Here is a 13425-nt window from a genome sequence, read left to right as displayed (position 1 = left end):
CTAATTTGTCCGTATACTTCATGACACTGCCATCACAAATCACTCTGAGCCATGGGTAATATGGGTTCATCAAGACTGCACTCTACCTGCTCATAGGTCTGCATCAAGGAAAAATGGATTGGGCCCTCATTTACTGACATCTTAAAGGTAAGCTAGGCAATGATGAAGATTTGATTCTGTAAGTCTCAGTGAATTTTGTTTGGAAACTTTCACCTCTACTGATTGACTTCACTACACAGCTGATTCACAAGTCCCAGCTACGTTTTTTCTGAACTAATGGGCTATTCTGCAAGATTGAAGAAAAATGTAAAGAATGTTCTGGCCCTTCATTACTGGCCAAGCTTAAACAACAGAGCATCTTTGAGCCAAAGCCTAAAGCAAAGAGAAGCCATCTTAGCCAAGTTTGGTTTTTTCCCAGCCACATTTTTAGGGATTGGTCTCTTCCAACTCTGTGAAACTCAGCCTTTGCTCCCTTCTGTTTAGTTTTTTTTAATCCCAGGAGGAATAAATTCCCTGCACAGCTGAACTCAGACTGTTACCTAGGAACCACTACATGTAGGGTAGGCAGCTGTGTTTCTTCTTCTTGCTGAGAAAGTTTTTCCCAGTTCTTGAGGAAGATGAAAGCATCCCAGCATGCCCACCCCCACTTTCCTGGTCTTTGGCACTCACCTGTGGAATTTGTCCCTGGCTCACAAGATGCAGTACTGTGAAGGCTGTTCTGGAAACTGTTCAGTTGCCTTTCAGTAGAGGTCACCCTAACAGGTAAAAAGTATAAAATTGGATAGAGATAAGAAGAGATATACCAAGGAAGAGTAAAAGTCTCAAAAAAAAAATAAAATAAATAAATAAATAAATAAATAATTCTAGTTTACTTCATCTCACTGGGATTGTAGCTATGAAGATATGTCTGAACATGGTATGAAAAAGACAATGTCAGCATCCAACTCCAAAAAGGCAGGGTAAGACAGACGAACACTCAAGCCACCAGCAAGACTCTGATGTGCCTAAAACACTTAATTATCCCACATGCCTTGGAAGCTGGTTCTGGAGAATAAAGGAGATTGTAAATCATACTGGACCACCAAAGCACAACTCAGTTTGTAATGCTGTGGTCACCTTATTCCAGTGATCTGAAGTAAATGATTGAGCAACCTTAAAACACAAATGTACGCACTAGCAAAAACATGTCACATTAAAAAGTACTTGCATCTTGTCTCAGCAGACACAGCTCATTTAGGCAAGATTTCTCACTTGCCTTGGAAACTGAGACCCACAGGATGCATTTAATCTCCAGCAGTCCAGTGCCAGTGCTCAAGCAATCTGCCTGCATTTGACTCAGCATTTGAGTTACAGTAAAACTGTATTATGTGGAATACAACTGCACTTCCTTTAACTGCTACAAAGGTTCATTACCTAACTAAGACCATGCCCTCCTACAGAAAAAATGGGTCTACTCCCAAGGCAAGGTCAAGCTATACAGCTGCAATGATCTATTCTGTCCTTAAAATCTACACAGCTGATTCATCTATTTCAAGTTTATCCTCTCCTCCCTTCTCTCTTCTTGCCTTCCTTCCTTCCTGCCCAAATCTATTCTGATGACTCCAGAATTCTGCATGTACACTCCCGTCTACCTGCCAAAGTCCTTCTCCTTCACTCATGCAGCTCTCTGCAGTGTTGCAGTTACTGTGATCTCTTCCCCAGCAGAGCACTGTAATCTTCAATTCCCATGCACTGATGACTAACAGACCCAGGCACATGTGCAGTTTCTTTGGTTTTGTCTGAAACCTATTGCTTTCAGATTTTAAAGTCAGCAAGTTGCCAGTAATCCAGGTGCTCCTGGCAGCTAGAAGGCCAGTGAGGGGCTCCTATATTTTATTTCAGTTGGACTTTAATGACATAATTTGGAGTCCATACAGGAAAAAAGGAATGCAGATATCCCATTTGCAAAACACAATCCCTAACTGCAATCAGTCATAATTTGAAATGATATTGTCAAATGAAATGTGTTTCCAGGTCTACTGTCTCTCAGAGAAAATTTCTGATATGTACTTATGGTTTCTTTTGGCTGCTAATACTCCATGGTCCTTCTGGGAGCAGAGAATCCAGATGGAACTTTATGCTTCTTACATAGAGATTCCACGCTTGTAATTAGCTTGCCCACTTTGTTATCACAGCACAACTGACAGCCAAACTGAGCTCATCTTCTGCAGGTAGAATGCAAGACTAGTAATTGAAAATGTCATCAAGAATGTCAGCAAAAACAAAACAGGGAATAGTCATACTCCTACCTTAAAGTGGGGTTTATGCTTAGAGAATCTCTTCCACTCTACACACTTGCCCTTCTTTTCTGCCTGCCCACACTCAACTGTCACTTGCACACAGCTCATTTTCAGATCTGCTTCTAGGCCACTGATCGCCCAGCACGCTAAACTCACCCCTCAGGTTCCCTCTGCTGTCCTGATGGAAGCTCCAGTGCCAGAACTACTTAAAACTGCCTTTCTCAATTTCCTTCTTTCAATGTCTGTGTTGGTTTTGCTACCACTTCTCCAATGCAATCCATTGTTAAGTTCTCCATTTCTTTTTCTTCAATACTAACAAAAACACTGTCCACACTGTTCCCTCCACTTAAATATCTGCCATTGCCCTTCTCTGTCTCTCATACAGCTTACCCCTCGTTGAAACTGTTATTGATTTCCTTCATTTAGGCATTAAACCAGCCCAGCCTTAGACTGAAAATTTGGAGGATGTTCTTGTTCCAGAGGTGACAAAGAAACACTTTCCTGACTAAATGTTAAACACATTTGTTTTAACAACCTACTCTTGGGATGCTATAAAGACATCTGAGGGTTGTCTGGGGGGACAACAACAACAGAACTGACCCTAACAAATTCACATCACAAAAACCCAGGTTTGACAAGTGGGCAGCAACATATGTGAAGACCCAGAACCAGGGAGGCTTGTTCCTCTTTGTTGCTCTTGGACAGGGTATCTCTGCATGTGTATCTGTGTGTATGATCTGAGGCTAGCCAAGGGCTAAGCCTACAGGCCTAGTGCACCCAGCTGTGTCAGGGTGTTAAATCAAGGCACGTCTCTCAGATGCATAGCTTTTGCTGCCAAAAACGTCAAAGGGTCAGGCAGCCTGATTAACCCAGATGCTCAGGAGCTAAAAAAACAAGTGTTGTACAGTACAGCAGTAGCAAAAAAGTGAAAGGGGTTCCAGTAACAGTTACAGGCTTGCTCTCCAGCTGCCTGTCCTCTTTCCAGTGGGTACTTGGTTTGCATGTGTGACATACCTGGCTCGCTTCAGAAACTTCACGCACACGTATGAATAAGCACACAGGGGTAAGACCAGAACCACAGTGTTTTACAGGGCTTGCTCTGTGGCCATCATTCTATTTATGGAACATCTGCCAGACTTGGTCAGCCTGTCCTAGAACAGCTGGCTACTGCTGCACCCAATTGCAGTCAGGACTCCACCCCACTGTGGGATGCATTTCCTGAATCTTGCAGAAATGCATCACCTTTACCCTATTTCTGTATTAGTTACAATAGAACAGAACTTTGGCTCTTCTGCTGCTGGCACCATGCAAAGCAAACACACAAAAGAACAAGGTAGAAAGATTTTGTGCTGTAGTGTTGGGGCTTGAAGGGGGTATTTATTTCAAAAGGCTTCCTGAATAGAGTTGTTGGGAATGACATCTACAGAAAAGTTGAATACAAGAAATTATGCCATGTTGATCAACATCTCCAATAGTCAGTGATGTTCCAGTCTGCTGCTGGTAAACTCAGTGATCTTCTTGGGCTCTCTCTCCCTGATAACATCTTGAACTATATGTTTATCTTCTCCATCTGGCATTTCCTTTCTTTCTTTTCAGTGGTCTAATACTGATGGCTAAATTTTTCTGAGATCTTTCCTGACTGCCAGCTCTGTTCACAGGCTGCTCAAGGCCTTGCTCAACTTGATGCTGTCATAAGAGAGTAGGTTTCTGAAAAGTTACTATAGGAATGACTGTGCAGAAACTTCTATTTATTGTGACTTAGTCATTCCTAAAAATAGAAAGATTTTCTTCCTACCACCTGTACCAGTTCACTTTGGGTTCTCACAGTTGAGCTAATGTATTTTTCTACTTTGCATGCTGGCATCTGAAAGTTTGATCCACCAAATTCCAAGACTTCATTCCACAGACACTGTATCTGTGATCTCTGTCTCAAAATGTTGCCTATTAATAGATCTCTTCATGGTTCACAGACCTGCCAATAGCAGTGGCAACATGAGCAGAAAGGACCCAATCTGACTCTTGGGAAGAAAGAAGACCTTGTTGTGTTAGCTGTTCAAAAACCATTTTTTTACTTGCAATACCAGCACATTTAGTAATAAAAGCTATGGAACTCCATGAGACTGTTTTATGGGGATACATTTCAGTGTTGGCACTACATATTAAACCATTTCTCCCAATCAGTCTTTTTCCACACACTAATTTGGGCCACAGTTTTCCACTCTGGTAGTCCAAACAACAAGTCCACTTTGGACATAACCCAGGTAAAGTCAAACTACCACCTTTTGTAATTTAAGAGACTGACAAAACAAGACCTGAAAAGACAAGGCTGAATTGTCTGGCAGTTCCATTACTTTTTTTCTTCATGTTTTAACCAGGGAAGTATCCAAGTTACTAGATAGTTTTTTAATTAGTCAGTAAAGTTCATCTTTAGCATCTCATTCTATTTGTAGCTGAGTTTTCTCCTTCTTACTGTTTTCTCCTTCTTCTGGAAGCCACATGTACCAGTTGGGAGAGAACAGGTAACGCATAAAGGAGATAGGTCAAAGAGATAAAGCTGATTTTAGTTGGTCTTCACAGTCCAGTCTCTGGAGAAATTCTACAAACAACTTAAAAAATATAATCTTTATTAAGATGTTAAAAGCCAGGCAGTGCAAAAAAAGCAGACAGAGAAAAAAAGGTCTGGCTTACAGAAATATATGGGGGGGGGAAAGACACGAGAGCTTTAACAACAGAATGGGATTAGTTTCAGTGAGTCTTGTGGGAATAATATATAGCACTGGGATCTTTTTGGGGAAAGAGATGAGGAAAACAGCCAACAAGTATTAGAGAGTGAGAATGGGCAGCAAATAAAAAATGACCTGATAGAAACGATGCAGCCAAAAATTCAAAATCAGTTTAGATGTTATGGAGATGGGTATTTGTCATGTCATAACCTAAGGAGATGGTAGTCCCACACTGGAAAAGTACAATTCTGGGTGCCACAATGCAAGCACGCTAACAAACTGAAGAAAATGAAGTAAATTCAAGACAATTAAGGACTTGGCAGGCGGAACTACTATCTGAGGTTAACAAAACCTCAACAAGTCTAAGCAACATTAGGAAACTCCAAGAAGTAGAATGATATTCAAAAGATGGAAAGTATTTGCAAGGGAAAGTGTTTAGGGTGGTTCAGGAAGGAGGAACAAAGTACAACACGATGAAACAAAGGAAAAATTCAGATTGCACATCAGAAGAAACTTTGATAATAGTGGCTAGATTCTTAAATAGTTTACTATAGCACATGGTGGGGTTTCTGCCACTGGAATTTTTTGAAAGCAGACTACACACAGCGTCTGAGAATACTTTGTGCAGAATAACCAGGGACTGTAAAGAACAGGCTGGAGCATGCAAGACATCTTTTTCTTCTCTAATCTATATTCCTTTGACACAGAGGCTTCTTTCCATTCACTGTCCTCTCTCGATGCATCTCTGGTCTTTTCCTGACAACAATGAAAGGATTAAATTAGACTGAGACATAGCAGTTTTTAAATTATTATCTCTTTATATGCTGGAAATGTAGCTGGGCACTGCTGTTTTCTATCTAAGTGAAAAAAAAAAAAAAAAGATAACTGCAGGATCCCATGAATGGCAAGAATGGTTTTGGAGCCTCATGCTGGAGACTGAAAGGCAACTTGGAAAGTATTTCCTGAGTGGCTCCTTGCAGCCTTCAATACTTGGATTAGTTTTCTGAAATTCTGAAGGGATCTTTTGCTTTTTTTCCCCCTTCTGTGCATTTTTGGTGCTGAACTTTTTCCGGTTTTCCCACACCCCTGCCTGTCACAGAGCAGAAACCACAAAAATGCAGCAAAGTAAAGTCTGTCCAAGGAGCTGCAATTCCATCTCACAAGGATAAACATTTCCTCTGCCAAGAAGTGAGCACAGCACACCAGGTCAAAGAGACAAAGCTGATTTTAGTTGGTCTTCACAGTCCAGTCTCTGGAGAAATTCTACAAACAACTTAAAAAATATAATCTTTATTAAGATGTTAAAAGCCAGGCAGTGCAAAAAAAGCAGACAGAGAAAAAAAGGTCTGGCTTACAGAAATATATGGGGGGGGGAAAGACACGAGAGCTTTAACAACAGAATGGGATTAGTTTCAGTGAGTCTTGTGGGAATAATATATAGCACTGGGATCTTTTTGGGGAAAGAGATGAGGAAAACAGCCAACAAGTATTAGAGAGTGAGAATGGGCAGCAAATAAAAAATGACCTGATAGAAACGATGCAGCCAAAAATTCAAAATCAGTTTAGATGTTATGGAGATGGGTATTTGTCATGTCATAACCTAAGGAGATGGTAGTCCCACACTGGAAAAGTACAATTCTGGGTGCCACAATGCAAGCACGCTAACAAACTGAAGAAAATGAAGTAAATTCAAGACAATTAAGGACTTGGCAGGCGGAACTACTATCTGAGGTTAACAAAACCTCAACAAGTCTAAGCAACATTAGGAAACTCCAAGAAGTAGAATGATATTCAAAAGATGGAAAGTATTTGCAAGGGAAAGTGTTTAGGGTGGTTCAGGAAGGAGGAACAAAGTACAACACGATGAAACAAAGGAAAAATTCAGATTGCACATCAGAAGAAACTTTGATAATAGTGGCTAGATTCTTAAATAGTTTACTATAGCACATGGTGGGGTTTCTGCCACTGGAATTTTTTGAAAGCAGACTACACACAGCGTCTGAGAATACTTTGTGCAGAATAACCAGGGACTGTAAAGAACAGGCTGGAGCATGCAAGACATCTTTTTCTTCTCTAATCTATATTCCTTTGACACAGAGGCTTCTTTCCATTCACTGTCCTCTCTCGATGCATCTCTGGTCTTTTCCTGACAACAATGAAAGGATTAAATTAGACTGAGACATAGCAGTTTTTAAATTATTATCTCTTTATATGCTGGAAATGTAGCTGGGCACTGCTGTTTTCTATCTAAGTGAAAAAAAAAAAAAAAGTATACTGCAGGATCCCATGAATGGCAAGAATGGTTTTGGAGCCTCATGCTGGAGACTGAAAGGCAACTTGGAAAGTATTTCCTGAGTGGCTCCTTGCAGCCTTCAATACTTGGATTAGTTTTCTGAAATTCTGAAGGGATCTTTTGCTTTTTTTCCCCCTTCTGTGCATTTTTGGTGCTGAACTTTTTCCGGTTTTCCCACACTCCTGCCTGTCACAGAGCAGAAACCACAAAAATGCAGCAAAGTAAAGTCTGTCCAAGGAGCTGCAATTCCATCTCACAAGGATAAACATTTCCTCTGCCAAGAAGTGAGCACAGCACACCGGCATCTTCAAATACACATCCCTGCTGCCCAGCAGAGAAACCCACTGACACAGCCTGTCACCTGTACTAACATGAGCTACCCAGCATAAAAGAAATCAGATAACAAACCCACCAGCATATACCTGCCAGACCTGATGCTCACATCTGTATTTGCTGAGTTGACAAAGTCTACTAAAATCTTGTTTTCTTTTTAAATAGTTTAGGGAGATTAATTCAGAATGCTATCTCTTAAGATAGCAAGAGTATAGGCAGGAAATACACAAGCCTCCCCAAAGTTGTTCTATCCAGGATCCTTAAATAAGCCTTGCAGTTCCAGGTTTGATCCACACACACTGACAGTGCTCTACCATCTTCATAAGTTATCTTTCATCAGTAATCTTTTACTAAAACTTCTCTCTTTAAACAAGAATCATGAAAACTCACAGGAACCTGCTCTGAAAGTTTTACAACCCTCTGGCTGTAGAGTAAGTACAAAGCAGGAAGTTATTAATCCAATTTTTGCCCTTCGGTATTCAGGGATTAAACAAGTCTGAGGATATGAGGAAAAATCTGATGAAGGATTTAGTCTAAAGTAGTTCTCTTTAGCAGTTATCTCTAGCAGGAGATAAACAGAGAACTAAGGAAGCTACCAAGAAAGGTAAAGGATAAGAAGAAAACCCAGAAACCTTGCTCACATTATCTCATAATGCACAAAAGACACCTCAAGAAATGGAAAGGAAATAAAAAGTTACAATCAGTAAGCAACATTCATGCTGAACGGGGTTTTTTTTGTTGTTTTAAAGGTAACATGCTCCAATTCCATCTACCTTAGAATGGCAAACACTATATAACTAAAAACTTAGTTAAAAGAAGGATTTCTACAGATAATGAGGAAAGCTATAATTGCATTAGGCACAATATAATCACTTTAAATGAAATAAACTCTTGTGCTTCAAGGCGTAAGTCAATAACTGTATGTTAAATTAATGGGGAAACTTGACTCAGGGGCAGATTAGCTTGTTAAGTATAATGCTGGGGTTTTTTTTTCGCAGCCTCTTCTGACCCACCATGTTCTAGCCCACATCGAATATTAAGCATGGAGGGAGTGACTCAAGTGCCCAAACACAGATGCCTACTACTCTCAAGTTATTTGAGATATTTGCAGCATGGGACTGGCAGATACAAACACGAACTACAGACACTTTGTGCTCCTCTGAAGCAGCAGCTGCAGGTCAAGTGGAATAGCCCAGGGCATCCAAAATGTCACTAGCAACCTGTATTTATGTAACTGAATCCCACCCTAGCTCAAACACTTCTCTGATTAAATCTGACAGTTCCTATGTCCTTATGTTTGTGTGATGTTACAGCCTTACCTACCTTACCATTGTGAAACATGAAACTGCAACACAGTGCACACCTGTTTTCAGTATACACACAGCTTAGGTTATTCTGAGATGTATCTTGGACAGCATAGCCCAAAAGATCTATGTCAGCCTCACATGTAGACAGGTGGCTTTCCAATATTGCTTCTTGGGAGAACCAATGCCAACTCCTTGTTGTGGATGGGAAGAGATAAAACTTACTTGGAAATCCTCTGGGCTGCAGCCTTTCTGACTACTGCCTGCCTGTGGTTTACTGGAGGCTTTGGAACCAGCTGAGAAGGCATACTCTGGGATGGCATCACTTTGTGCAAACTGGCTGCCTTCTGGATACTAGAAGTGGCACTTGACATCTTGTGGGCATCAGAGCCAGCTGGCATGGATATATGGCTGGTGCTGGATTGTGAGTAGTTGGCAAAGAGAGCCTGGTAAAAAAGAAAGTAAACAAGAATACCATAGTAATTGATGATTACCTTTGAATATTGCTAAGTGAGCTGATGGAGGGGAAGGACATTTTTGTGAGAGATAATATCTACTGGATGAAGACAACTCCAGGGCTTTAGGAACAGTCTCATGCATTAGAAAACAAACAAGCAAACAAAAAAAAAGTTAAGTCTTTAAGTCAGTTGAAGTAGTTTTTTAGAGCTGAATTTTATACCCTTGGAAGTTGGAACTAGCTTCTAAGGAAGGCAGACGAGCTCATTACTGCCACATAATGATTCAATTCTGGATTAAAAAACAAGAGGTCTTACCCTCAACCTTGCAGTGAGTGCCCATCCACAAAGAAGTAACACTTTTATTGCTTTGACTGACTTTCTGCATTTATGTTGCAAAATTATTATATGTGTGGGAGATGAGATTGAAACAATTCTAGGAAAGAAAAAGGTTATGGGGAAGATGTTACAATGCCAGTTCTATAAGTGCTTGGAAAAACAGAGAGGTTCTAGGTTACCTCCTCTGAAAAAATTACATTAGGTCAGCAGCTGACATGAACGAAATTCCTAGTGATACCAAGGAACAGAAAATATTTCTATTCCTATAGCAGGTGGGAGAGTAAGTATGTTGGAGATTTGTCCCAGGGAACAAAAGAATCTGCATGTTATGAGACACTGGAGAATTAAGCAGTAGACTAGCAAAGCAAGAGGGGAATGCTTCCCTAAGACAGCTCTGCAAACTGCTTGGCTCTCTTCAGAAAGGAGCAACCTGCTGGGAGTTCTGCCTTGTCTTTCCTCGAAATCAGTCAGATTCCCTGGGCAAAGAGGCAGTACAGTTACCGTGTAGTTTGGCAGCTAGAGGTCAGTGATAGCAGATGAGGGGAATAGCTGAGCACTCGCCAGTCACCTCGGCGTGACCCTGGGAGCAGTGCCTTCACTCTGTTTGTCCTCAGTTTCATCTCTGGTGAAAAACACACAAAGCCACAGCGAGTGGGCTCCAGAGAAAACCACAGTCTGAGGGCTGGCTGAGTCTCAGCACACAGACAGGAAAAGCCCCTCTCCCCCGCAATTCTCTGGCAAATGGCAGGGCAGTGGTGTGTGGGAAGGCGTTTCTGACAGGCAGGGCTCTAGGGAGAAAAGGAAATCCAGGAGCCAAAACAGGCCTGTTTCCTAAGTAGAGTTCACTGACAAGATGCCCTTAAGCTCCCAATTGTTCTTAACCTCTCCCTTCCCTGAAGCTCTACCTTGATCACAGCTTTCAGATCTCGAATAAGTAACTGGTACAAGTGCAGAAATCTGGAAAATAGCAGAACCCACCCCCTGCCAGCACACCAAACTACAATGGAACTTGGTTTAGTCTCTTGCATCTTAAGAGTCTGACACACCATGGGGTCGGTAGGAAGACACTCAAATCACTATACCCTCATTCTTATTCAGGGGTGACATTTCATTGTGCTCTGTTTGATATTATGCATATTTCCTCCAAGTTCCTTTTCTTCTTATTAAAATGCATAAGATCCTTGAGTCCACAAAGCATATGGTTTTAACCCCTGCCCTGTGTTAAGTGCATTGGCAAGGAGGTCCATGACTCTGAAGAAACAGCAAGCATGGATTGTCTAACAAAGTCTGATCAGCAAAAGCTGGGCTGAGACCTGCCTACAGAGAGGTCATGGATGTTTTTTGGGGGGTAACGGACCTCCAAAAAGGCTTTTGTCTCCATGCTGTGCTGAGATTCTGGCTACCTTCCAGGCAAGGATGGGGAGACTGGAAGCTGACACGGATCATGGCTTCTGGATTCAGCTACAAAGCACACTGCCCTGCTGTGAACTCCATGGGGACAGGACAGGAAATCAGGAGAAGCTACTGTGCAAATAAAGAGGGCAGCTGGGGAGAGCAGAGCCTGACCACACAAGGGAAGGGTTGGGAAAAGACTTTAGCACATCTAAAAAACAGGAGACAAACCACATCACTCAGGATTCTGAAGGCTCAGGGCCTAGGGAGAGCAGAAGCGTAGACAAACCCTGACAGAGACAGTCCTGAAGCAGGTAGCACCCTACAACTATTGCTGCTGCAAGGAAAAAACCACCTTTGAACCACACTTCCCAGGCTGACAAATTTAACTTGGTGTTGAGAAGACATTTGCTTCCCTGACAAGTTCTTAGAGTTACAAACCTGAAAAGAGCACTATGAGACTTTTTAGCTTAAAAAAAAATAATGTAAAGTGTAATTGCATAATGCTCTAGAGAGGTAGGACAGCATTAACCCTGTCTGGCACATTAAGAACATTAGCAATGAGAGAGAGTGATTTTCCCTAAGCCACAGACTAAAGCAACATGAAAAGCCAGGTTGAGAGCTCAGAGAAGTTCCTGACTCACAATCCCGTATTTGCCTCCTTAGATCACACCTCTCCTTTCTTCCACATCTACACATGAACAACATACACAGCATTATCTGTTTTATTTGGAAAATCTCTACATGTACAGCTTGTCAGTAAGAACAATGCAGAGTATTAGCAAGTAGCAGCTGAGTTCAGGCAGCTCATGATTAAAATAAGGGAGGTACTGTAATACTTTGAAGAAAAGCAGATATATTAATGATCTTCAAAAACAGAAAGAATGTTCCTGGCAGTTACCATCCCTGTATCTAACACCCATCCCTAGCACAGTAACGGAACAAATGTTGCATGCAAAAACATGTTCATTCTGTGACCAGAGGAGGTAATGAAGCTCATTTCCTGTGAATCTGACTTGAGGCTGAATCTTACAGTATCTTAATATAAAGCATGCCCCAAATTATGTCTCTTTTCATGGGGTTGGGCCATTCTTGTGTTAATTTTCTGCTATCTAACTAGGAGTGGCCCCATGCTGCAGCCTTTGCCTTAATGGGAACAGTAGTTGAATACCCTTTCCAGATATACAAATCTTTATTTTCATGAAATTTATATGAAACACAGCTTTGAGATGTCTATCCCATAGTCATTCAGTTTAAATTGGATCAGCAAGTTTGAAAACAATGAGACTAAGCAATGTATGAGAACCAATGCACATACACATGTACTGCATAAAGATCTGTGCAGCTAGTTCCAAATCACTAGCGCTGGAAACTGAGATGTTTGTAAGCAATAAACAATGACAAGGGTTTAAGCTAAAACAAAAAGGAAAAAAAAAGCAAACCCAACAAAATAAAAACCACCACTTTAAGAAAAGCAACTGCATTTCAGATGACACTGCAAGAGTACAGAGAATTAAAATGCCTGGAAGACCTTTAGAGTCTTACAACTTATCTAGTGGAGATTCTTTTGAACACATATTAATGCATTCAGTTAAATCAATTTGGATGCAACAATCAGTTGAGATGAAAATTCATGAAGTGGCTACAAAGAATAGGCTCAAAATGTACTATTAACTGCCACAGTGTTAAACTGCAGCAAGAGGAACATTTAATGAAGAGGAGCAAATGCACAGACTGTTGTGAAGCATGTCTTCTTTGCTAAATTCTTCAGACAAAACTAAAACATACTAAAATAAGTTGACTTGGTGCATTCTCCTGTGTCTCTCTTTTTGGTACTGGAAGCTCTCTGGGGCAAGGATTGGGCCATATCATTGTATGGAAAGACACTTAATAAATCTGGGTGTTACCATAATTCTAATAATAGTGACAGGATCGGAAAAATGGGGACAAAATTTCAGCTGGTATAAATCAGCACAGACTACTGCTTTCAGAACAGTTGTTCTGCTTTTCTTAGACTGAGTCTTTGACTCATCAGTATCACAAGACTCAAATAGGAAAAATGGCAGTTAGCACATTTAGTGGGAAAACAATCTGAGGGAGAAAGCTACAAAACAAGAATGAACAGGAGACTGAAGGGGAGAGACTGCAAATCTGACAGCAGTCCAATATATAATAGTTTAGAAAACAGTTTAATGATGTTTAAGGCTGCATTCAAAGAGGCCCTGTGTCCTCAGGCAGGAATAATGTAGTTCTAGGAATATTATTCTGAATACTCAACATTCCCAATCAGATCTAAATAAAGTGTAG

At 41.0% G+C, this 13425-nt stretch overlaps 1 protein-coding gene across 1 annotated transcript in view; it reads right to left on the bottom strand.

The window, feature by feature from the left end:
* Nucleotides 1–281: 281 nt before the first annotated feature.
* The window catches only part of TTLL5 (tubulin tyrosine ligase-like family, member 5), a 134102-nt gene continuing 120958 nt past the window's right edge, over nt 282–13425 (bottom strand). Inside the window, exons 31-33 of the mRNA XM_009993967.1 lie at nt 9158–9378; nt 670–755; nt 282–286 (exon numbers count right to left, since the gene is read on the bottom strand). Coding sequence (XP_009992269.1) covers nt 282–286; nt 670–755; nt 9158–9378 — 312 coding nt within the window. The remainder of the gene's footprint in view (nt 287–669; nt 756–9157; nt 9379–13425) is intronic.

Source organism: Chaetura pelagica, unplaced genomic scaffold (genome assembly GCF_000747805.2).
Source record: "Chaetura pelagica isolate M959 unplaced genomic scaffold, ChaPel_1.0 scaffold11, whole genome shotgun sequence".
Lineage (NCBI taxonomy): Eukaryota > Metazoa > Chordata > Aves > Apodiformes > Apodidae > Chaetura > Chaetura pelagica.
Note: the sequence above shows the minus strand (reverse complement) of the source record. Positions and strands in the feature narration are given on the sequence as shown.